Source organism: Mastigoproctus giganteus, chromosome 11, assembly GCF_048544385.1.
Source record: "Mastigoproctus giganteus isolate SK-2022 chromosome 11, ASM4854438v1, whole genome shotgun sequence".
Lineage (NCBI taxonomy): Eukaryota > Metazoa > Arthropoda > Arachnida > Uropygi > Thelyphonidae > Mastigoproctus > Mastigoproctus giganteus.
In genome coordinates, this window is record NC_143585.1 from 110,456,686 (window position 1) to 110,483,218 (window position 26,533).

The 26,533-nt window shown below is 37.5% G+C and overlaps 1 protein-coding gene across 1 annotated transcript in view; it reads right to left on the reverse strand.

Moving 5' to 3' along the window:
- eca (transmembrane p24 trafficking protein eclair) overlaps nt 1–24,345 on the reverse strand; it is a 49,492-nt gene extending 25,147 nt beyond the window's left edge. Inside the window, exons 1-2 of the mRNA XM_090385554.1 lie at nt 24,121–24,345; nt 7,506–7,726 (exon numbers count right to left, since the gene is read on the reverse strand). Coding sequence (XP_090241680.1) covers nt 7,506–7,726; nt 24,121–24,283 — 384 coding nt within the window. The 5' untranslated portion in view covers nt 24,284–24,345. The remainder of the gene's footprint in view (nt 1–7,505; nt 7,727–24,120) is intronic.
- Nucleotides 24,346–26,533: the final 2,188 nt, after the last annotated feature.

Sequence of the window (26,533 nt, forward strand, 5' to 3'; positions counted from 1 at the left end):
TACAGGGATGGGATACACTTAAATAGAAAGGGTGCAAGAATGTTTGCTGATGCTATCGAGGCAATGTTAGGTGGGTCGGAAAACTGCTAGCTTGGGGGGGATACAAGGACTAATAGATTAACAGTAGCCACTGGCAGAGGTGAAAGTGATTCTTGCACTGCTTCTATTGGAATGAGCCGCAGCCTGGAAAATAAGATGCAGGATATTTCAGAGACTGCTGGGAATCATTGGGGTACAAGTAAACACATGGGTTGTGTTAGGGTAGCTAAGAAAAAGAACAGGTGCATGTATACTTGTGTGTACACCAATGCTAGGAGTTTAGTAAATAAATTTGATGAATTTGAGGTATTGCTCAAAACATCAAAGGCAGATATTGTGGGGATTTCAGAGACGTGGTGTCACACAGATATAAGAAATGCAGAACTGGAATTTGGGGAGTACAATGTGTACAGAAAGGATAGACAGGATAGGAAGGGAGGAGGGGTTATGCTATTAATTAAGAAACACATAAAATCCAAGGAAGTGAAGCCAGTCGACATCGCTGGACAGTGCAGTGTCGAGTCAGTTTGGTGTGACATAAGCATTGGGAGATCAAAATTGAGAGTAGGAGTGTGCTATAGGCCTAATGACTCTGATGAGTATAATAAGAAACTGTTCGGAGAAATAGAGTGGGCCAGTAAATCAGAGAGTCTTATAATGGGGGATTTTAATTTCCCAGATATTGACTGGAATTTGGGGGCTGGTCACTCACACAGTAGCAAGGCTTTTGTGGATTTATTGGATGATTGTTTTCTACATCAGCATGTTCGGGAGGCAACTAGAGGGAGTAATACTCTTGATTTGATTATCAGTAGTGATTCTTCATGCATTAAGAATCTGCAGATAAATGAACCACTTGGTGGCAGTGATCACAGTGTGCTGAAGTGGGAGTTACTCAAAGAGGTAACTACCATTAGGGGTAAAGGGAAGGGGTATTGCTTTCGTAAAGGCGACTACAATGGACTGAGACAGTATTTAAATTCTATACAGTGGGATCAACTGATGATATTGCCAACAGCAAATTCAAAATGGGAAGCATTCAAAGAACTTATCGTGGAAGCTACTAGGCTTTACATACCAACTAAGAAATATTGTTCAAGGTTTAGGCCTAAATGGTTGTCAGATGAACTAATGAGGCATATGGCAGAGAAGAAAAATGCATGGGATACATACAAATTAACACGTGACACGGATGCCTATGATAGATACAAGTTGATCTGTAACCAAGTTACAAAGGAGGTTAGGCAGGCGAAGGCAGATTACGAGAGATCCTTGGCAAGGGATGCGAAGAAAAACAGCAAAGAGTTCTTTACTTATGTAAACTCTAGAAGGAAGGGGATGAATCAGATTGGTCCACTTGAGATCGATGGGTCAACTGTTGATGACCCTGCTCGGGTAGCTAACAAACTAAATGAATATTTTGCATCGACATTCACACATGAGGAGTTATTCAGCGAGGGGAATGCCAGAGGTGTATTCAACTCTAGCAGTAAGCTAGAGAATCTTGTAATAACTGAGAGCAAAGTGGAGGAGAAATTGTTGAAGATAAACACAAGAAAGGCACCTGGGGTGGATGGGATCTATCCAGTTATATTAAAGGAGGCAGCAAAGGAGGTAAGCAAACCCTTAGCCATAATTATGAGAGCTTCCTTGGACTCAGGGGAGGTACCCATTGACTGGAGATGTGCAAATGTGACCCCAATTCACAAAGGGGGATCAAAGGCTGACACAAGTAATTATAGACCTGTGAGTTTAACTTCTGTTCCCGGAAAATTAATGGAGGCACTGGTGAAAGAAGCACTGCAGGATCATCTAGACAAGACTTCAGTTATAGCTAGGACACAGCATGGTTTTGTTAAGGGGAAGTCTTGCCTGACCAATTTGATTGGATACTATGATGCAGTCACAAAAGAACTGGATGCAGGGAATAACTTTGATATTATATACTTGGATCTTAGAAAGGCTTTTGATACTGTTGCACATGGAAGACTGCTGCACAAATTGGAGCAGTGTGGCATTGGAGGCAAGTTGCTGCTATGGATAAAGGGGTGGTTGAGGGGGAGAAGACAGAGAGTGGTAATCAATGGACACTGCTCATCGTGGACTAATGTTATTAGTGGAGTCCCTCAGGGTTCAGTATTGGGGCCTTTATTGTTTTCTGTATTTATAAATGATATTGATGATGGTATATCAGGCTTAATGTCCAAGTTTGCAGACGATACGAAGGTTGGCAGGGTTGTCAAGGACACTACTGACACTATGCTGCTGCAACAGGATTTGGAAAGGTTGAGCAGATGGGCTTCGAGGTGGCAAATGAAGTTTAACATTGACAAATGTAAAGTACTACATATGGGAAACAGCAACCCCAGAGCAACGTATCAACTCTGTGGTACTACACTGACAGTGGTAGAGAATGAAAGGGACCTGGGGGTGGTGGTGCAGGCAGATATGAAGTTCTCTGAGCAGTGCAGACGAGCTGCAAGAGTAGCTCATGGTGTATTGTCAATGATATATAGGAATTTTTCTAGCAGGGATAAGGAGGTGATTATTCCCTTGTATAAGGCAATGGTCAGGCCACACCTAGAGTACTGTATACAGGCCTGGAGGCCTCATTTCAGGAAGGATGTAGAGCTGCTGGAACGAGTACAGAGAAGGGCAACTAGATTGGTGAATGGGACAAAGGGGTTCTCTTACGAAGAAAGGCTTAAGTTTTGCAAATTACAGTGTCTGGAAACTAGGCACCAGCGGGGTGATCTGATAGAGGTGTACAAAGCCTTGAATGGTTTGAGCATGCTCAATGCTGATGGGATTCTTCCTCTAGCTCAGAAAAATCACCTGAGAGGGCATAAATTCAAATTGAGGAAAGACAGATGTAGGATAGATGTGCGGAAATTTGCCTTTAGCCAGCGGGTGGTTGGTGGGTGGAACAGACTTCCATCCCTTGTCGTGGAAGTTGATAGCCTAAATAAGTTTAAGGCTCAGCTGGACAGGTATTTCGAACGAACAGAGGGGTGAAGTGGAAGTGGTTATTTTTATTTATTTATGTTACTTTTTTTTTTTTTTTTTTTTTGGCTGATGCTGCATAAGCTTGCTTTCTTGCATCAAATGCCTCTACTAATGCTAATGCTAAATCAAATCAATTTCCATTTTTTACAGCCATATTTTTCATCTCGTACACAGTATGGCATGACAGCTAAGCCTGCATTAAGCACCACAGACTCCTTTTTAATTCAACTCTTTCCTGCTGCTAAAATTAATTCTTTATTTTTTATAATTGTTCTTACAGTTGAACCTGCCAGTCCTAAATTATTGCACACATTCACTTGTCGTTGACCAGAATCGATTCACATCAAAACATCTAATTTAATTTTCAAACAGTCTTTTTCTTACCTTTGTACCAAATCCAGATGTCGTTGCTCTTTCATTCTTATCGGCAATTATTAACTCTTCGAAAATGTAACTGTTGCATTAATTATGATACAATTTGAGTAAACTATCCATTATGGTAGTGATGACTAGACTTCACACAAATGCAGGTAATGCAAAGATTACAATCAATTCTGCATATTCTTTAACTTTATAATTTTTTCAAATGTTGATCTAGGAACTACATAATAAGCATGGGAGAAAATTTCTCGAATCAGTGTGGGAAACATTTTAATGCTGTTTTGCTATTCATTCTCATGCTACATCAGATGAAACATTTTCATTAAACATGGCAAAAATTCAATCTGTAAAAGAATTCAATTCAAAAATTCAATCTGTACGCTGGTAAAAAAAAAAGCATTATAGTGAGTTGTGACAGCGTTATAGAAAAAGCAAACTGCATTATAATGTTGGCCTAGTGTGTGCGTGCGTGTGTGTGTGTGTGTGCGCGCGTGCGTGTGTGTGTGTGCGCGCGCGCGCATGTGTACGTACATACACAATGTGTGGTTTGTAACATAAAGTGTCTGTAAAGATGGAAATAAAAAGTACAAAGTGCGTGAACTAAGAGGTTTAAAGGAAAGTAGAAACTGGAAATAAAGTAATGATAAAGTGAAAGAATTTAAAAAACCTAGTGCAAAAATGAAATGGGACTAAGGAAGCAAACAATATACAAAAATATTTTGTACAAATAAATAATAACAAAATAACACTGTATTCAGATATGGGAGGTCCTCCCATATCTGAATATAGTGTTATTTTTTTATTATAAATAAAATATAATAAAGCACATGGTTTCTTGTAACTAGTGTTCTTTCCCAATTTAATTTCTTAAATTAAGTGCGCTTGTAACTAGCTCTCATTCAATGTATTACTTTTCTAGGCTGTACTATTTTTTCTAATTATGAAATTGTCAACAAATTTCATAAAAAATAGTGCAGCATATCTGCACAACTTGTCACAGCATATCTTCACACCTTTTTTCACCCTCTTCATGATTCACACAATTTCTCTAATTTTAAAAATAGTACAGCATTTTATATAACCAGGTCTTCAATCAACTTATTTTTCCCTTCTCTAGACTTTAAAATGATATCCACAAGGATTTCAAAACATCATCAAAATTGGTCTCTAAATGGTTGGGCTATTGGAATGTTTTCTGTAAAGCTTTCTTTCCAGATTTTTTCAATAAACTTGATCAACCTTGGCCTTTAAAATTTACACAAGCATAGTGTTGTTTAATCTCTTATTAGAATCAAAATGTAGCCCACAGGCAAGTGGAACATACATTTTGCATCAATGATTTATTATGTCTTCACACACAAGGTGTAAAAGGCATAAATTTGAATCCTGTCAATACACAATTACACAAGGAATTTATGTGCTTTTTTTTGCAGTGTTGCCAAGTTAGTCAGTCACAAGTGAGGGTTGCAGTCTCCTTCTAGAACCTTGGGATTTTTATCTAGCAAACTGACCATGAATACACACAATATAATTACATCTACCGTCGCATTTTTCGTACATCGTAATATGTACGAATCTTGCTATTTATTATGATAATATTATTGCCGTGCTGAATTAACAAAATTATATATTATTAATTTTAACATTGTACATTTAGTTAAAAAAAAACAAAAAAAACCCAGCTTTCATCTCCGGGGTCACTGGAACAATACCAGAAAACCAAGATCTCTGATGGCCCTACAAGTAAGGAGTTTCAGCTAAGAATAAATACATATTAAAATAAAGTGCAGCCATTATCAACCCACTGCAGGATGGAAGCCTCCTCAACAATTCATGCTGAGGGAAATGGACCATAATCTGCCACGCTGGTCCAGTGCGGGTTGGCAGATCGACCGTATTCAGCAGTCAGGGGCTTGAACCCCGGTCTACTCAAAGAGCGTGTGCTACTGCACTCCCGCTCCTGCCCACTCGGCTACGGAGACCGTTACTAACTGTACATATTACTAACTGTTTATGATTTTCACATAGTTTTTTTTCTTTCTTTGTAAATCAATAATTTTATACACAAATGGAATTTGAAAATACAGTAGAGCATTGGTTTGTTATTTGGTTTTTAGGAGCATTAGCAACTAAGGCCATACTGCTCCGGGGATATGCAGTAGTCATTCTCTGACCTTTCCGCATCCTCTGTATTTGTTGGTCACGGGCTCGAACCCCAGACTAATCAAGAAGCATGTGCTACACACTGCTGCTCCTGCCCACCTGGCTACAGAGGTGCCGTAGAACGTCGGTTATCCAGAATAATTTCTGGATAGCCGACTGATCTTTCTTCTTTTTTTTTTATTAACATAGTACAGTAAACCCATCCCCAGTTATAGTGTTCACGTTTGCGAATTGAATTCATTATAACAAACGAAAGATCAAGTTTACTACCTGTTTAACAGATTGTACAAACAAAAAGGCCAATAAACCAAAAACTGCAAATTGTTTTTATTGTTTTATGGTTGTGACCTATAGAATTCTATGTAACCTTCAGAAATGTGCTTTAGAAAAATATCAGAGACTACTGGGTTTTCTCGGAAACCATGAGTGAATTTCAGATTAGTTTAGATCCAGATTTGGTAAGAATAATATTGGCCCGAAACTGTGCGATTTATTATTTTCTCAATTTTTTACGGTAAAATGTGAAAGAAAAGAAAACACGTAGTTTTAACAATGCAACAAAAAACGGAAATTAATAGAATTAAAAAATGTGAAAATTTAGGAAATCTCTCCAAACAGTCTAATGCAGGGACTTTAACAATTTACGGTATCAAGGAACATTCCAATGCTATAACAGAATTTGTTTCGATTATGGATAGAGAAGGAGGATCTAGCAGGAAAAAGATGTCAAAACCTGAAAATGCTGCTTCAGAGTGCACTCACTTTATTTTTTTGTTTTCTTCAGAGCGAAGTTTAGGTGTCTGGCCCAATGTTGTATGAAAAGCATTGGATTTTAATTGAAAATTAATAGGTAATGAGGATTTTAAGGCAAGCACAGGTTGGCTGAAAAACTTTAAACTGAGACACGGTATACGTGAACTAGATAAACTTTCTGCAGACGAATTGGCAGCAGTGTCCTTTGAAAAGTAAGTTTGCTTCAGTTATATAGCAAATTATGAGAAAGAAAACGTTTATAATGTTGTTGAGGCTTATTATGGAAAGCATCACCGAGAAAAACCCAGCCACTAAAAGAGAAATACCTGCACCAGGTTTTAAGATGAGAAAAAAGCAAGTTACAATTGCTATGTTTGCAAATGCCACTGGGATGCACAGATTGTCAGTGCTTGTTATCGGTTAGTCTAAAAAACCGAGAGAATTTAAAATCTTTTTGATTTTCCTGTTTTGTATAAAAATCAGTTTGTTTTGTATAAAAAAAAGTTTCTGTTTTCCGAGATTAGTTGATAAATTTTTTTTATTTAATTGATTAAATTTATTTAATCTAATCGTAAGGTAAGATTAAATTTATTTAATCTTAAATTAAATAAAAGATTAAATTTATTTAATCTTACCGGAAAAATTATCCAGAAAATTTGGCTATCTGGAAGAGGTCTGACATCAATTATTCCAGATAACTGATGCTCTACTGTAATTCTATTGAATTTTCATTCAAACTTCCCTTATTATTATCATCATCATTAATAATAACTGGAGTACCAATATTCCAGAAATACTTTTATTATAGTGAAATTTTTGTAAAAATATATTTGTTTTTAAACAAATGACTGCATTATTAATGTAGCCATTAATAATGCAGTCATTATCAATCCACTGCAGGAGATGGACCATAATCTGCCATGCTGGCCCAGTGCAGGTTGGCAGATTGATCGTATTTAGCAGTTAAAGGGCTTGAACCCTGGTCTACTCAGAGCATGTGCTACTGCACTCCCACTCCTGACCACTCGGCTACGGAGTTTTATCCACAATTTAGCAGTGAAACAGAGAAATTAATTCTGAAACGGAGTTAATTACTGTCATACTTTCAAATTTAAAATCATACACAGTGATTCAGACAAAATAAAAATTAGAATATCACTTACCAGCTGACTGCCACTAAACCACTTTGTAGAATTAGAATATAGACATATAACATGCTCCCCAGGCGTGTTCGAAGTAAAAGTAAACTTTCCTTCTGAGCTGTATACCTTGGACAATATAATCTTATCATCAGGATCTCGAATTTCTACATGCATGCCAATTCCAGGACTTGAAGGCATGAATCCTCCAGTTTTAGGATCATAGAGTTCACATTTATAATTTCCTTACAAATAATTAACACAGTTAATGGATTATTCAATAAAAGGATTCTATATATAATAAAGCACATAAGTAAAATCTACTAGTTTAAATTCTAAGAAAAAATTGAGGTATAAGAGTATGCTCCCCACACACACATATACATACACAAGCCCATATACATTGGTCCAAATTACCCTAATGGCATTCAGTTATTATTATGGGGTTACAAAATAATCCCATAATGATTACTTTGTCATAATCCCATGACAAAGTAATCTCACAAAGTGATTTTCTCCTCACAACCATCATAAATATATTTTTGAAAAAAAAAAAAAAAATAAATAAAATAATAATAAATAAATAAAAAAAACAATATGGGTAAATTTCCATTTGTGTTTATTACAACACTGAAATTTTGGGTCCCATAACAGTTAAACTCAGACTACTAGATCATTACATGTAATCACATGTTAGAAGTGGGTACACTATAGCTCTGTCTTATAAATATCTTTAGAAGAAACACAGAGACTGAGCAAATCAGTATCCTACTACACTGGGATTGAAAAAAAAAAAACTTGGCCAGAATTAATAATTAACTAATTTTGAGAACTTGATTTTAAAAAATGATAATCTTATGTTCCAAAGATTGATCAATAGCACATTTTCAGGAATATTGTTTGTTTGTTTGTTATTTGGATTTTAGGAGCATTAGCAACTAAGGCCATATTGCTCCGGGATATGCGGTGGTCATTCCCTGACCTTTCCGCATCCTCCGTATTTGGTGGCGATGGGCTCGAACCCCGGTCTAATCAAGAAGCATGTGCTACGCACTGCTGATCCTTCCCACCTGGCTACGGAGGCGCCATTCAGGAATATATTTAATATAATGCAAATACACTGAATCATGAATACAGATGTAACAAAGATTTATGACAGCAAGGCAAGAAAATATCACAATTTAATATCTCGAACCAGTAAAAGAAAAATTGTTCGCAAAGAAACAAAAGTTAACTCACATATCACTGGGCTACTTGATGTTTATCAAACTACAAAGTGTGCCTGATCAATAGCTACTATCAATGAAACAATTAATTCACAGTTATTTTATTTTTTTTGAACTCTCAATAAAAGTTACTCTTTTAACCAATGATACTATATTTGGTCAGGCTATTGAAATTGACGAGGATAAGATAAACTGTATTTTAGGCTCATTCACAATTGGATAATGTAATATTAGCTTCTGCATGTCTCTCTATCCACTACATGTAATGATACGATTACCAATAAGTGGATTTTCATGAAATTCTATACTTTGCTCTTTAAAAAAAATTATCAAGCCTTTCCAAATTTCATTAAAATTTTACAAACAGAAATACAACCTTTCTTTTTAAATATAAAATAATTATCTATAAGTTAAGAATATTATAAATGAAAGTACTGGCTCTTTGATTAATATTTATCTAAATTATTTTCAGGCATAATCCACCTATAGCACCTTTATTAGTATTAGCCATTATAGCCCAAGAAAGCCACAGGCTTTTGCTGCAAGGACAAAAAAAAAAAAAAAAAACTATCTAGTAGGTAACTATCCAGTGACCCTTGAATATCTTTAAACTGTCAGCCTCAACTACCTGTGAAGGCAGCAACTTTTTCCACTAATCAACAACTCGCTGGCTAAAAGAAAAACTCCTACAATCTAGTCTAAACCTCTTCCCCAGTAATTTGAATTTATGGCCCACAGTTCAAAAATTCTTTATAACAGTGAAGATTCTGCCTTCATTCATTTTACTAACTGCTTTCAGAGCTTTATAAACATCAATCAGGTCCCCTCTAAGGTGCCTGGTTGTGAAGCTCTATATCCTACATAACTGGACTTTTCTCATACGGTCATCCTTTTGCCAATCTCACCATTCAAATTGCCCATTTTTGGACCCTTACAAGAAGCTCAGTCTAGTTTCAGATGAGGTTTCCATACTTGGACACAGTGTTCCAAATGTGATCTTACAATTGACTTATACAGTGGGATTCTGACCTCCCTATCTCTACAGGATATTGTTTAATAAATCATCGATAGAACGCCATAGGCTTTCCTTGCCATCTGTTTACACTGCCTCAGTAAACTTCATATCTACCCATATTATAACTGCCACCTCCGTAGCCAGGTGGGCAGGAGCAGCGGTGCGTAGCACACGCTTCTTGATTAAACCGGGGTTCAAGCCAGTGACCACCAAATACGGAGGATGTGGAAAAGTCAGGGAATGACCACCGCATATCCCCGAAGCAATATGGCCTTAGTTGCTAATGCTCCTAAAAACCAAATAACAACAACATATTATAACTCCCAATCCCTTTCTTCTTCTATTGTTTTTAATCCATCAAGTGTATAAGTTAATCTGGGGATGCTATTTCCTAAGCATAACACTTGGAATTTTGTTGCATTAAAATATAGCATTCTTGAAGACAATTGAAGTCATCCTGAAGGAGAGCTGCTTGGCACTGATCATTAATGAATCTCCCAATCTTTACATCTCCAAATTTTGACATCACCACCTTTATCCCTTTGTCTGTGTCATTTTGAAAATCAGAAACAGTGGTCCAACAACTGATTCTTAAGGGACCCCACTTTATTCTTCATTCACTTACTCATCTTCCTAAACATTCTTCATATCACTTTTTTTCCTCTCTTTTTTTTTTTTTTTTTTTTTTTTTTGTTTAATTTGTGTCTTGCAAGGCTTTGCCTTTCTGCAAACTCAGTCTTAATTTATATTATAAATGAACTTGTGTTCAGGATAGAAAGAAAATATTTTCACATACATTCTGTGAGCTCCAGGAAAGAAAAACTTTTAAAGTTTGAACGGCAGTTCCAATCCTTTTCAAAATTTCAAATATACTGCAAAAAGCTCTTCCTTCAAGTAACTCCACTATTGCGAACTGGAACCAAGGATTTCTGTTTGCTCTTTAGATAAGTTTAAATCACAAACTAAGTCATTCAACTGTTTTCTTGCTTATTTAAGAGTGGCAGGGTTATAATTTCCATTGGTGGTTGAAATCTATAGAGGTGGATGATCCAGCAAGATCTATAACACAAGAATCCTTACTATATTCAGCCCTGATTCCTTCAGTGCATGATCTTGGGTTGGAGAGGGAGGGAGAGATCTGGTACTGCCAAGTATTTTTTAACATTAGCAGAGGCATATGTGCAAGAAAGCAAGCTTAAATAGAATCAGCCAAAAAAATTAAAAAATATATAAAAAAACTTCCCATTTCACCCATCCATTCACTCAAATGATTCTCTAGTTCTGCCTTGAATTTATTTAAGTTTTCGACCTCCACGACAGATAGAAGTCTGTTTCAACTATGAACCACCCACTGGCTAAAGGCAAATTTCTGCACATCTATTCTACAATTTTCTTTCCCCAATTTGAATTTACGTCCCCTCAGGTGAGTAATCTGAGCAAGAGGAAGAATCCTATCAGCACTGAGCTTTCTCAACCATTCAAGGCCTTATACACCTCAATTAGATCACCTCGCAGGTGCCTACTCTCCAGATGCTGCAATTTGCAGAACTTAAGCCTTTCTTGGTAACAGCAACCCTTTGTTTCACTCACTAATCATTGCCCTTCTCTGTACTCGTTCCAGCAGCTCTACATCCTTCCTAAAATGAGGCCTCCTGTATGCAGTACTCAAGGTGTGGCCTGACCACTGCCTTATACAAGGGGACAATCACTTCCTTATCCCTGCTAGAAAAATTTCTGTGTATCATTGACAAGACACCATGAGCTACTCTTGCAGACCATCTGCACTGCTCAGAAAACTTCATATCTGCCTGCACAATTATCCCCAAGTCTTTTTCATTCTCTACTACCCTGAGTGTAGTACCACATACAGTAGTTGGTACGTTACTCTGGGGTTACTGCTACTCATATGCAGTACTTTACAATTGTCAAAGTTAAACTTCAGTTGCCACTTTTCAGCCCATCTGCCCAACTTTTCTAGAACCTGTTGCAGTAATATACTATCATTACTGTCATTAACAACCCTGCCAACCCTCGTATCATCTGAAATACCTTCATCGGTATCACTGATAAATACAGAAAAACAACACTGGGCCCAACACCAAACCCTGGGGAACTCCACTAATAACATTAGTCCACAAAGTGGAGTGTCAATTAATTACCACTCTGTCTTCTCCCACTCAACCATTCTTTTATCCATTGTAGCAACTTACCCTTAATGCCATACTGCTCAAATTGTACAGCAGTCTGCCATTTGTAACAGTATCAAAAGCTTTCCTAAATCCAAGTACAGTAGGCCCTCGATTTAACAGACTAATTGGGGGGAAGGGTGTCCGCTATTACTGAAAGTCCAGTAAATCGAATATATAATTGTTAAAGTAAAGGGCTCTGGAGCGAATTCTAAGGCTCATACTGAAGAGAAATTTGGACAACAGGTACAATAAAGAATGCACTTGCCATTTATTGGAGAAAAAAAAAATTAGTTACAAAATTTTTCACTGTATGCCACGTAACTATCTTAGTTACGATTATGCAAATTACTTACGTTATTTGCATAATCGTACATTATTGCCACAAAGCCACTACTCAGGTCTACTGTACCGTATAAAAGCAAAGCAGTCTCTTCAAAATCATACAGTAGATGTTTGCCTGCACTACAGCAGCAGCAGCAGCAATGTCAACAATGTTGCAGGAAAAGGCACTATTAGTGAAGCTGTACTATCAGAACAGCAACAATGCAGCTGCGGCTATCAGAGAATTCTGGCATCAGAAGCACATAAGACCTATGACTGCCGTGGATTATCAAGTCAATCTCCATGTGGTAGCGCAAGTGTGCCAGCTGTTTCTTGTGAAGTGGACATGCCGTATTCCACTGTAAGGCTAGTAATGCTTCAGGTGTTGCGGTACTATCCTTACAAGATGCACATGCTACAGCAGGTAAAACATGGCGATTCAGGTATTCGTTTCACATAAGCACCTCAGTTTCTGGCACGAATAACAGTGGATATCACTTGGCCATGGAACATCCTTTGGAGTGATGAAGACCACTTCTGCTTAAATGGACAAGTGAATATGCACAACTGTCACATTTGGGCAACAGAAAACCCTCAAGTTATCCAAGAGGTACCCGTTGCATTCTCCAAAAGTGACAGTGTGGTGTGGATTTACAGCCACATTCATGATTGGGCCATATTTTTTTTTGAACAGGTAACGCCGACTGGATCCCACACCTGTTCGGTCACTGGACAATGATATTATGAAATGTCGGCAAATTTCACAATACCAGAGCTGCAACAACGTGGGTGCCTTCAGGATAGCATATTCATGCAAGATGGTGCACCACTCCACATCCACCGTTGTGTCCAAAGATTGCTAAGGCAACACTTTACAGACAAATGGGTCATCAGCCGTTGTCAGACATCTTGGCCACCCCGATCACTGGACCTCACCCCATGCAACTTCTGGTTGTGGCGTTTTTTTTGACGAACCAAGTGTATCATGAAAGATGTCAAACTCTGACAGATCTGAAGGATAGCATTAGACATCATGCACTGGCTATTCCAGTTGACATGTTACGTTCTGCTGTAGAAAATGCTGTTCTTCGAATGGAAACTGTTGTTGACCAAAATGGAGGCCACACTGAACAATTGTAGCGCTGTTCAAGTGATTTGTATTGCCACAGCCCCATATAGTGATAAATTTTGTAACTAATTTTTTCCCCCCCAAATTTGTCAGACAAGACTTCCCCTTAACAAATCCATGCTGTCTGAACTATATCTGCAGTCTTTTCTAGATTATCCTGCAATGCTTCTTTAACCAATGACTCCATTATTTTCCATGGAACAGAAGTTAAATTAACAGGTCTGTAACTAATCATTTCACCCTTTGACCCTCTTAGTGAATTGGGGACACATTTGGACATCAAGTCCATGGGGACCTCCCCTGAGTCCAAGGAAGCTTTCATAATTATGGTTAAGGGTTTGCTTACTTCCTTTAATATAACTGAATAGATCCCATCCAACCCAGGCACCTTTTTTATGTTCAATTTGTTCAATCTCCACTTTGCTCTCATTTATTACAAAATGAAGTTTACAAAATTTAGGCTGAACGCACCGGTTCTCGTCCGATCACCAAAGTTAAGCAGCGTTAGTCCCGGTTTGTACTTGGGAGGGTGACCATCTGGGAATACCGGATGTAGTTGACTTTTTATACTTGGATCTTAGAAAGGCTTTTGATACTGTTGCACATGGAAGACTGCTGCACAAATTGGAGCAGTGTGGCATTGGAGGCAAATTGCTGCTATGGATAAAGGGGTGGTTGAGGGGGAGAAGGCAGAGAGTGGTAATCGATGGACACTGCTCATCGTGGACTAACTCAGGATTCAGTGTTGGGTCCATTATTGTTTTCTGTATTTATAAATATTGATGATGGTATATCAAGCTTAATGTCCAAGTTTGCAGACGATACAAAGGTTGGCAGGGTTGTTAAGGACTACTACTGATGCTATGCTGCTGCAACAGGATCTGGAAAGGTTGAGCAGATGGACTGAGAGATGGCAAATGAAGTTTAACATTGACAAACGTAAAGCACTACATATGGGAAACAGCAACCCCAGAGCAGCGTACCAACTCTGTGGTACTACACTGACAGTGGTAGATAATGAAAAGGACCTGGGGGTAATTGTGCAAGCAGATATGAAGTTCTCTGAGCAGTGCAGACGGGCTGCAAGAGTAGCTCATGGTGTCTTATCAATGATATACAGGAATTTTTCTGGCAGGGATAAGGAGGTGATTATTCCCTTGTATAAGGCAATGGTCAGGCCACACCTTGAGTACTGTATACAGGTCTGGAGGCCTCATTTCAAGAAGGATATAGAGATGCTGGAACGAGTACAGAGAAGGGCAACAACATCAGTGAATGGAACAAAGGGTTGCTCTTACGAAGAAAGGCTTAAGTTTTGCAAATTACAGTGTCTGGAGACTATGCACTGGCGAGGTGATCTGATAGAGGCATATAAAGCCTTGAATGGTTTGAGCATGCTGATGGGATTCTGCCTCTTGCTCAGAATAATCACCTGAGAGGACATAAATTCAAATTGAGGAAAGACAGATGTAGGATAGATGTGCGGAAATTTGCCTTTAGCCAGCGGGTAGTTGGTTGGTGGAAGAGACTTCCAACCCTTGTTGTGGAAGTTGATAGCCTAAATAAATTTAAGGCTCAACTGGACAGGTATTTCGGACAAACGGAGGGGTGAAGTGGAAGTTTTTTTTTTTTTTTTTTGCTGATGCTGCATGAGCTTGCTTTCTTGCAACATATGCCTGTACTAATGCTAAATCATTTAACACCCTGCTAGAGTTTGATAAGCTTCTGGCCTCCACTGCCTTACAGACTTCATTTATGAATGTAAATGCAAAATACTCATTCAGTTTGTCAGCTACCTCAGCAGGTTCAACAACCGAACCATCGATATCAAGTGGACCAATCTGATACGTCACCTTCCTTCTAGAGGTACATAAGTAAAGAAGTCTTTACTGTTTTTCTTTGCATCCTTTGCCAAAGATTTTTCATAATCTGCCTTTGCTTGCCTAACCTCCTTTGTGACTTTATTAAAGGCTAGCTTATATCTACCATAGTCTTCTGTGTCACCTGATAATTTATATGCATCCCATGCATTTTTCTACTCTATCATGAGGCCCATTAGATCATCTGCCATCCATTTAGGCCTGAACCTTGAACAGTATTTCTTAGTTGGGACAAAAAGCTTAGTAGTTTCCAAGATTATTTCCTTGAGGGCTTCCCATTTAGAATATGCTGTTGGTAACATCATAAGTTGGTCCCAATGTATAGAATTTAAAAACTGTCAGAGACCTGTACAAAAGCTAAAAACCCTTCCCTTTACCCCTGACGGAAGTTATATCTTTAAGTAAATCCCAAATCACCACACTGTGGTCACTACCACAGTGTGCTGATGTGGTTCCTTTATCTGCAGATTCTGAATGCATGAAGAATCGCTGCTGATAATCAGATCAAGAATATTACTTCCTCTAGCTGAATCTCTCAAACATGCTGCTGTAGAAAACAATCATCCAATAAATCTCCAAAAGTCTTGCTAGCGTGCGAGTGACCAAACCACAAGTTCCAGTCAATATCTGGGAAGTTAAAATCTCCAATTATAAGACAATCTGATTTACTGGCCCACTATTTCTCTGCACAATTGTTCGTTGCACTCATTAGAGTCATTAGGCCGATAAAACACAATTTTACAAAACTGTGGATGGAGAAGTTTACTGTGACATAATCCAACAGTTTATTGCATTGTTGAAGGTGAATGAACAAGAACATTGGTTTCAACAAGATAGTGCGACCTGCCATACAGCAAATGAAACGATGGCCATGTTACAGGAATTTTTCGGAGATCACTTGATCTCAAAAAACTTGTAGTCCCCAAGACCTCCAGATCTTTCTCCACCAGATTTTTTTCTTTGGGGACAAATTAAAAGGTGAAGTGTTTCACAAAAATCCTCATCAAGAGTATGAGGATTGTTTCACAACAATCCTCATACCCTTGATGAATTGAAGGCTAACATTGAAAAAGAGACTGCAAACATAACTGAGCAAACACGAAAAGGGTACAAACCTGCACCCAGACGAGTGGAAACCATTTCCAACACTTGTTGTAAAGGTTGTATAATTTCTTTCTATTGTAAAGGTAAAAGTATTCGTAATTTATTTCCCTTTTGTGTGATTTGTTAAAATTCCTATAATATGGTTGCGTCCTTTATGAAACACCCTGTATTAGTAGTGTGTGAGAGATTTTGATAAAAGAAAGATAGTGGGTGTGACTGAATTCAACCACCTTTGCTTTTCATAGACATTAAACGCCTAAGTGCTTTCAGAGGTACTGTCTCCGAAATCCTTGCCGTTTGTGCCTTTCCGACAGCTGCGACCTTGGTGGTGGCACGATTTTTTTATTTATTCTTTTGTTTCATTGGTCAATACGAGGCATGGATGGGATGAGGAAATGTTTGTCTATTGTTTCTACTTTCTAAGTGACAATTAGTATTGATTTATTGTTTCCTTGTGGAAGTTGTTTATTTTTGATCCACAGTGCTTTTGTGAGTGACATGGGCTATGAGAGTTAAATAAAAATAGCTTATATTTTATTATATTTAATTCTTTGTAGTTATTCAACCTATAATCAATCATGTCAAGTGGCGAAAAGAAAACAGTGTTGACGGTATCTGAATGAATATCTAACTTATGATTTTATTGAAAGCCCATTCGACTCAAGACAGCCTAAGCATCTTATGTGTAATAGTTCTTTTTCAAATGAGGTTATGAAACCATCAAGACTTTTAGGTCAATTAAAAAGGAAACATCTTACTAAAGTTGGAAAACATAACGAATATTTAAAAATTTTAAAACAGAATTTTGAGCACCGCAACACTGTTACTTTCTTATTTAAGAAGAACACACAAACAAATGATGATGGAATGATCGAGTCTTATAAAATTGCAGAAATCATTGCAAAAACTGGTAGTGCTCATACAGTTTCTGAGACTGTTATATGACCCACATCAGAGACTGTAATTTCAACAGTGACAAATCAAAATCCTTCCAGTATTTTAAAAGCATTGTCATTGAGCAACGATTCAATTCAAAATCAAATCGATGGGATGTCAGTTAACATTGAAGAGCAGCTAACTGACAAACTAAAAACGAGAAAATTTTCTATTCAGAATGATTAATCCACAGTTAATGATGATAAGGCCCTTCTAATGACATATGTTCGTTATTTCGATGATGATTGTAAATTGCAAGAAGAGACGTTTGTAAAATCTATAGAAATTGACTGTACTGGAGCATCCATTTTTGCTGCTGTGAAAACATGGTTTGATGAAAAACAAGTACCATTGGAAAATTTGGTATCCTGTGCCACTGATGATGCTACCTCCATGGTTGGAAGACAAATATTTTATAGCTCACCTAAAGGAAGTATGTCCCGAAGTTCTTGCAATACATTGTGCACCGACATCATCTGGTTGAAAACAAATATTATTCCAGTTCTTAATCAATCTCTCAGTAAAGTTATTAAAACCATTAATAAAATAAAGTCAAGTAGCAAATATGATTGCCTTTTCAGAAAATTGTGTTGATAACGAAGAACAGTATGTGAGGCTTCTTTTACATACAGAAGTCAGATGGCTTTCTAAAGGAAACTGTCTAACAAGATCTGTAAACCTTTTTGATACGACAGTTTTTTAGAAAGCAAAGGAGATCAGCAAACACAAAAACTTTATATGCTATGTGGCTTGGATTTTTCGAAAACTTAATAAAATAAAGTCAAGTAGCAAATATGATTGCCTTTTCAGAAAATTGTGTTGATAACGAAGAACAGTATGTGAGGCTTCTTTTACATACAGAAGTCAGATGGCTTTCTAAAGGAAACTGTCTAACAAGATCTGTAAACCTTTTTGATACGACAGTTTTTTAGAAAGCAAAGGAGATCAGCAAACACAAAAACTTTATATGCTATGTGGCTTGGATTTTTCGAAAACTTGAAGTGATACTTCAAGGGAAATTAATTATGGTGATAGTCAGCAAATGCTTATTAAAAGCCTTCACTGAAAAACTGGAAATATTTGAAAGCAATTTAATGAGAAAACAATTTCATGGTATACAAGAGTTAGCTAAAATCAATGAATCTCTCACCGAGAATGATCCTAAGAATTATTCAGATCATTTATGATCTTTAAAAGGTGAAATGAAAAGCAGATTTTCAGATTTATTTTCTTTTGAAGTGAAGCCATGGATGTTGGATCCAATTGGATGTCAATTTGGGTCTGCTAGAAATTCAAAAATTCATTGAATTAAAATGTAACAAACAATGCAAATATAAATTTGAAAAAGTTAGAATGGCTGAGTTGTGGGGATCAAAAATAACTAAACTTCTTTATCCAATAATGTGGTCTGAAATGGCCAAAGCACTTTGTTTTCTAACATCTTATATGGTTGAAAGTGGTTTTAGTTCAGTAAATAATATCAAAGGAAAGAAACAGAATTGATACATGTTCAAGAGGAGACATTAGAATTGAACTTACTAACATCATACCGAACGTTGAACTTTTAGCTAAGAAGCATCAGGCTCAGGGATCCCATTAAAAAAAAAAAGCAGTAAATATAAAATACTGTATTTTCTTGTTTAAAATTTCATGGGGAGGAATTAGGAAAAAATTGTGGATTTATTGGATGATTAAAAAAAAGAATCATTGAGAAACACTGACCTAGATGGACAGTGCAATGTTGAGTCAGTTTGGTGTGACTTAAGAACTGGGAAAGCAAAAATGAGGATAGGAGATTGTTATAGGCCAATAAATCAGAATGTCTTATAATGGGGGATTTTAACTTTCCAGATATTGACTGGAACTTGTGGTTGGCCATTCCCACACTAGCAAGACTTTTGTGGATTTATTGGATGATTGTTTTCTGCAGTAATTTTATATTTTTTTTTTACATATAAAAAATGAAAGGTAAAAATAATAAGATACTGGCTTACCTGTTAAGCTTTCATTTATATATATAAAAAAACATACAAGCAATAGATAATCATATAAAGAATACTATAGATAACTGTACAAGTATGAAATTGTACAAGTTGATCTTTTGTATGAAAACTTACTAATAACAGATAGTTGGTTGTTTGTATTAACACAATAATAATTAATTGTTAAAATTTGTTTCTCTGTCCTCTAGTACAGCAAAGTATGGAAGACTTATCTCAGGCACCTGGGGAGGATGCGATCTATCCAATTATAAGAGAGGCAGTTCATGAAGTAAGCAAACCCTTAGCCATAATTATGAGAGCATCTTCACAAGCAATTATATTGATACACCAACAGTGTTATATTAAAGTAAATATAACATATAAAAAAGTTAAATTATTATTTTAATAATAATTTACCTTTAATACTGCAAAATAAATGTATAGATATTTACAATTAAAACTATTTACAATAAAATATATAATACAAATAAAAGCGATATACGTTAAAATGTTAAAAATATATTTTAAAACACTTAAAATACCGGATTCCAAAGCTTTCAGAGGCACCCGCCTCCTTTCTCAACAGTACATTTTTAGTTGCAACACATCCTTAGCAGGTTCACGGCTCACGTGGTTCCACAGGTGCATGGGCGGTATTAATTGTTTTAATTGTAAATATCTATGCATTTATTTTGCAGTATTAAAAGTAAATTATTTTAATATAACATGGTTGGTGTATCAATATAATTGCTTGTGAATATGAATTCTCCAAACCTCATAGGGCTATTTGAAGATATGAGAGCATCCTTGGTTTGAGCTGATAATGCATGGACTGAAGATGTGCAAATGTATCCCCAGTTCAAAAAGGGGACTCAAAGGGTAATCCAAGTAATTACAGACCTGTTAGTTTAACATTGCACAGTTTAAAATTGCACATAAGACTGCTGAATAAACTGGAGCACTGTGGCATTAAGGACAAGTTACTGCTGTGGATAAAGGGATCGTTAAGTGGAAGATGACAGAATAGTTATCAATGGCATTGCACTTCATAGACTAATGTGAAGTTCCTCAGTGAAGTTCCCCAGGGTTCAGTGTTCGGCCCACTGATGGTTTCAATATTTATTAATGTTACTGATGAAGGTATACCAGGTTAAAAGACACCTTTTAAAGACATTTAAGTCTTACTGGCCAGTATATGTGGAATTAAAGACATCTTTTACTCAAAACTATTGCACACCATCAGGCATTTCTCATTTTGTGCAGTTATACTTTGTAACTAAATTGCCACTGTTGCAACACCAAGGTACCTACATACCCATCCACTGCCTGAAGAGAAGCCAAAAAGCCTTGTAACAATGCCGTCTGGGTGGTGGTATCCACTGAGAATAAGTAACAAGTCTTCTCCATTGGTAAAGCATTACTTATAATGCAATATCATGGCAACTCATTGTGAAGGTATTCACAGTTTGAGATATAATTAAAACAATGCCAATTCATGTACCTTGGTAATTTACTACATATAAAAAAATGGTGCGATTGCACTAACCCATATGTTGGTATACCAGGCTTAATGTCAAAATTTTGCAAATGATACAAAGGTGGTTAACGACATTACTGTCGTTAACCAGGGTCGTTAAAGACCCTGATTACTGCAACATGATTTAAAAAAGTTAGGTTGATCGGCTGAGAAATGGCAGTTGAAATTTAACATTGACAAATGCAAGGTACTACATATAGGTAGCAGTAATCTCAGAGTACATTATCAACTATGTGGTAGTACACTCAGGTTGGAAACGACCTGCAGGTAATTGTGCAGTCAGATATGAAATTCTCTGAGCAGTGCAGATGTCCTTCCAGGACAGCTCATGGGATTTTGTCAATGATATATACAGAAACTTTGCTAACAGAGATAAGGAGGTGATTATCCCATTCTATAAGGCCATGGTCAGATAGGGGCTCACATCTGGTGAGTGTGGGCTTGGCACACCCAGGGTCCTGAGCTGGATATCATCATTCTTCTCTTTCTTGGTGATTTCCTTCTACTTCTCTCTCTCTCTTTCTCTCCTCTCTCTCTCTCTCTCTGAGTAACTTGGGAATTTATTTATTTTTTTTTTTGGCTGGTGCAGCATAAGCCTCAAGCTTCCTTGCACCATATAGCTAATAATAATACTGTACACAGGTCTGGAGGCCTCACTTTAGCAAGGATGTAGATCCTTGCTAAAGTGAGAATGTGTCAGTGGTAGAGAATGAAAGGGACTTGGGGGGGTGGTTGTGCAAGAGTAGCTCATGGAGTATTGTCAATGATATACAGGAATTTTTCCAGCAGGGATAAGGAGGTGATTATTCCCTTGTATAAGGCAATGGTCAGGCCACACCTAGAGTACTGTATACAGGTCTGGAGGCCTCATTTCAAGAAGGATGTAGAGCTGCTGGAACGAGTACAGAGAAGGGCAACAAGATTAGTGAATGGAACAAAGGGGTGCTCTTACGAAGAAAGGCTTAAGTTTTGCAAATTACAGTGTCTGGAGACTAGGCACCAGCGAGGTGATCTGATAGAGGTGTATAAAGCCTTGAATGGTTTGAGCATGCTCAATGCTGATGGGATTTTTCCTCTCGCTCAGAATAATCACCTGAGAGGGCATAAATTCAAATTGAGGAAAGACAGATGTAAGATAGACGTGCGGAAATTTGCCTTTAGCCAGCGGGTGGTTGGTTGGTGGAACAGACTTCCATCCCTTGTAGTGGAGGTTGATAGCCTAAATAAGTTTAAGGCTCAGCTGGACAGGTATTTTGAACAAACAGAGGGGTGAAGTGGAAGTGGGTTTTTTTTTTTTTTTTTTTTGGCTGATGCTGCATAAGCTTGCTTTCTTGCATCAAATGCCTCTACTAATGCTAATGCTAATCTGCTGGAACGGTGCAAAGAAGGGCAACCAGATTGGTGAAGGGAACAAAAGGGTACTCTTACCTAGAAAGAGTTCAGTTCTCTAAATTGCAGTGTCTGGAGACTAGGGCCTTAAACACCTCAATCAGATCGCCCTGCAGGGTGATCTGATTGAGGTGTTTAAGGAATTGGATAAGCTGAATATGAATGGCATTCTCCCTCTGTCTGAGACGACACACAAGGGGGCATAAATTTAAGTTAAGGAAGGATGGTTGCAGAATAGATATGCAGAAGTTTGCCTTCAGCCAGCAAGTCATTGATTGTTGGAACAGAGTTTGAATAAATTCAAGGAAGTAGAAAAATTCTTGGAGAGTAAAGCTGGGTTGTGTGTGTGTGGTTTTTTTATTTTTTTTTAATGATGCTATATAAGCTTGCTTTCTTCCATCATTTGCCACTACTACTATTTCTGTTTCAGGGAAAATAATGGAGACACTGGTTAAAGAAGTAATTCAAGATCATCTAGACAAGGCTGCAATTATACTTCAGAGGAAATCTTGTGTTGGCAGTCTCACTGAATGTTACAATGTGGTCACAAAAGAACTAGATACAAAAAATTATTTTGATATCATATTGCTTGAATTTCAGGAAAGCTTTTGATACCATTGCACAGCAGTGCAGACAGGCTTTGGACAGCTCATGGGGTTTTGTCAATGATAGACAGGAATTTTGTTAGCAGATATAAGGAAGTGATTATCCCATTGTATAAGGCAATGGTCAGACTTCTTGAGTACTGCATACAGGTTTGGAGGCCTCATTTTAGGAAGGATGTAGAAAAGGCTTCACTTCTGCAAACTGCAGTGTATGGAGACTAGGCTCCAGCAAGGTGATCGAATTGAGATGTTTAAGGCTGTGAATGGATTGAGCAAGCTCAATGCTGATGGAATCTTCCCTCTTGCTCAGAGTACACAAATGAGGGGGCATAAATTCATCTGATTCACCACTGCCCCTTGACAAATGCATGCTGTGAATGAAAATATAACTGCACTCCCCTTCGATGATCCTGCATTACTTCTTTAACCAGTGAGGCCATTATTTTTCCTGGAATCAAAATCAAACTAATAAGTCTGTAATTACTCATATCACCCTTTGATTTCCCTCCCTTTGTAAAGTTGGGATACATTCCAAAATATCCATTGCATAGGGATCTTCTCTGAATCCAAGGATGCACTCATAATTATGGCTAGAGGTTTACTGACCTTTTCTGCTGCCTACCCAATCTCACCTCAATTGTTAATATTTTCAATTTCGAATACAAGATATGACTTAACAACCGCATACGTTAGTACCCTCAGAAATCATTCCGAAAGAAAATTATAGCTAATATATTAATTTGTTGGTTATACTCCAGATTATGGGTACGCCTTCGGTGGAAGTGGCTTCTTTTGATTGAATCCGTCCCGAATTACTGGCGTAAAATAACCTAACCTTTTTTTCACTAGCCAAATATGAGTCTATTAAAAACTCCACTTCTTTTGCTTGAGTCCGTCCCGAATTTGGCCATGCCCGCAACGCAGTGACAAGACGTACCCATAATCTGGAGTTAAGCCGTGATTTTTTTTTTTTTTTTTTTTTAATATAGGGCAGACCGTTGTTCTTCAGTATTACCGATCTCTGAATAAATTTGATTAAATAAGTCAATACTTTCACCATTGCATTGATGCTCTGAATACCACTAATTCACTTGTATTATTAACAGAACAAATAATTATCTTTAACGTGTATTCCACACTCAGTACTAGTTAACGGCATTTTCACTCAGAGCTGCGGTGTAGGTTTTTAACAAATAACAAGCCTAATTCCCTCTCTTTTTTTTTTTTTTAAATCTTGCCAATAACACGCGGCTGGTCAGCTTTAACCTGTTCAAAATTGTTAAAATCACATACACACATTTAACTCATGTAGTTTAGAGTACCAACCTACAACAAGAGTCTCGTCCGGAATTTCCTCAATAAAGCATTTTCTTTCTGTTTCTGATATATGGAAATAAAGTCCTGTAACACAAGAAATAACATATATCCAGCACACCCACAGTGGCACCCAAAATGAATACCAGACTGTAGAAGAAACCATTTTTGACATACGCAACACTACACACAAACTACAAAAATCCGTTTGCACACGCCACGTCCACTCTAATTCCGCACAATTCACACATATTAAGCAACCTAATATAAGTAGTGCCACCTGCCAAAAACGGAATTTTTAACTTTTTATAATATTTTATATTATCGTTGGTAGTGTCCAGAGGCATAATTTTAATACGCGGTGAAGTCAAGAGGACAGCAAAAGATGTTTGCAGTACGGCATCATTACCATTACATCATTTATTTTGAACACCTTAACACGAGCTGTCTAATCTTACAATTCCAAATAAGCATCGCCTCCCAATACTGTAGAGAAGACTGTTGTTACTCATTCTCAGTTTAGTTCAGTCACCCACGACTTCTGCTTTTTTTTTTTTCTTTGTTTAGTGGGATGGTGGGTACAATGAGTGTAGAAGTAGACAAAATAGAAGAGGAGAAGTAGTTTCACAACAGGAGACTTACAAAAATGTGTGTGAATAAATGATGTATTCATGATATCTCTAGGCAACTGACTATGAGAACAGCTTCAATTTAGGAAGATGCGGAGCTCTAGGAAATAGTGAAGAGAAGAGCAAAGAAATTAGTAAGGGAAACAAAAGGGTACTCCTATCAAGAAAGGCTTCAATTCTGCAAATTGAAATGTTGGAAACTAGACACTCGGAAAGATACATGATTTAAGGGCAGAAAAGGTGATATAGTTGTACACGTTGGCACTAATGATATCAAGAGTAGGAGACCGGCAGAATTGCTTAACAAGTACAGGTCACTGTTGACAAAAAGCCGTGAAATAGGGTTGAATTTGAAAGTGTCTGCAATTCTGCCCAGACACGATAAGAGGGAGTATATGATGAGAGCCTTGTCGATCAATTCGGCCCTGGAAAGATTGTGCAAGGCTCAAGGGGTAGAATTTTTTTCAGCCTGGACTGTACTTGTTAACAGGAGAGATTCCTTCTACAGGGATGGGATACACTTAAATAGAAAGGGTGCAAGAATATTTGCTGATGCTATAGAGGCAGTGTTAGGTGGGTCGGAAAACTGCTAGATTGGGGGGAAGCAAAGACGAATAGATTAACAGTAGCCACTGGCAGAGGTGAAAGAGATTCTTGCACTGCTTCTATTGGAATGAGCAGAAGCCTGAAAAACAAGATGCAGGATATTTCAGAGACTACCGGGAGTCATTGCGGTACAAGTAAACACATCGGTTGTGTTAGGGTAGCTAAGAATAGAAACAGCTGCATGTATACTTGCGTGTACACCAATGCTAGAAGTTTAGTAAATAAATTTGATGAATTTGAGGTATTGCTCAAAACATCAAAGGCAGATATTGTTGGGATATCAGAGATGTGGTGTCACACAGATATAAGGAATGCAGAACTGGAATTTGGGGAGTACAACGTCAACAGAAAGGATAGACTGGATAGGAATGGAGGAGGGGTTATGCTATTAGTTAAGAAATACATAAAATCCAAGGAAGTGAAGCCAGTGGACATCGCCGGACAGTACAGTGTCGAGTCAGTTTGGTGTGACATAAGCATTGGGAGATCAAAATTGAGAGTAGGAGTGTGCTATACGCCTAATGACTCTGATGAGTATAATAAGATACTGTACAGGGAAATAGAGTGGGCCAGTAAATCAGAGAGTCTTATAATGGGAGATTTTAATTTCCCAGATATTGACTGGAATTTGGGGGCTGGTCACTCACACAATAGCAAGGCTTTTGTGGAATTATTGGATGATTGTTTTCTACATCAGCATGTTCGGGAGGCAACTAGAGGGCAGAATACTCTTGATTTGATTATCAGCAGTGATTCTTCATACATTAAGAATCTGCAGATAAATGAACCACTAGGTGGCAGTGATCACAGTGTGCTAAAATGAGATTTACACAAAGAGGTAACTACCATTAGGGGTAAAGGGAAGGGTTATTGCTTTCGTGAAAGCGACTACGATGGACTGAGACAGTATTTAAATTCTATACAGTGGGCCAAGTGATGATGTTACCAACAGCAAATGCAAAATGGGAAGCATTCAAAGAACTTATCTTAGAAGCTACTAGGCTATACCAATTAAGAAATATTGTTAAAGGTTTAGGCCTAAATGGATGTCAGATGAACTAATGAGGCATATGGCAGAGAAGAAAAATGCATGGGATACTTACAAATTAACACATGACACAGAAGCCTATGATAAATACAAGTTGATATGCAACCAAGTTACAAAGGAGGTTAAGCAGGCGAAGGCAGAT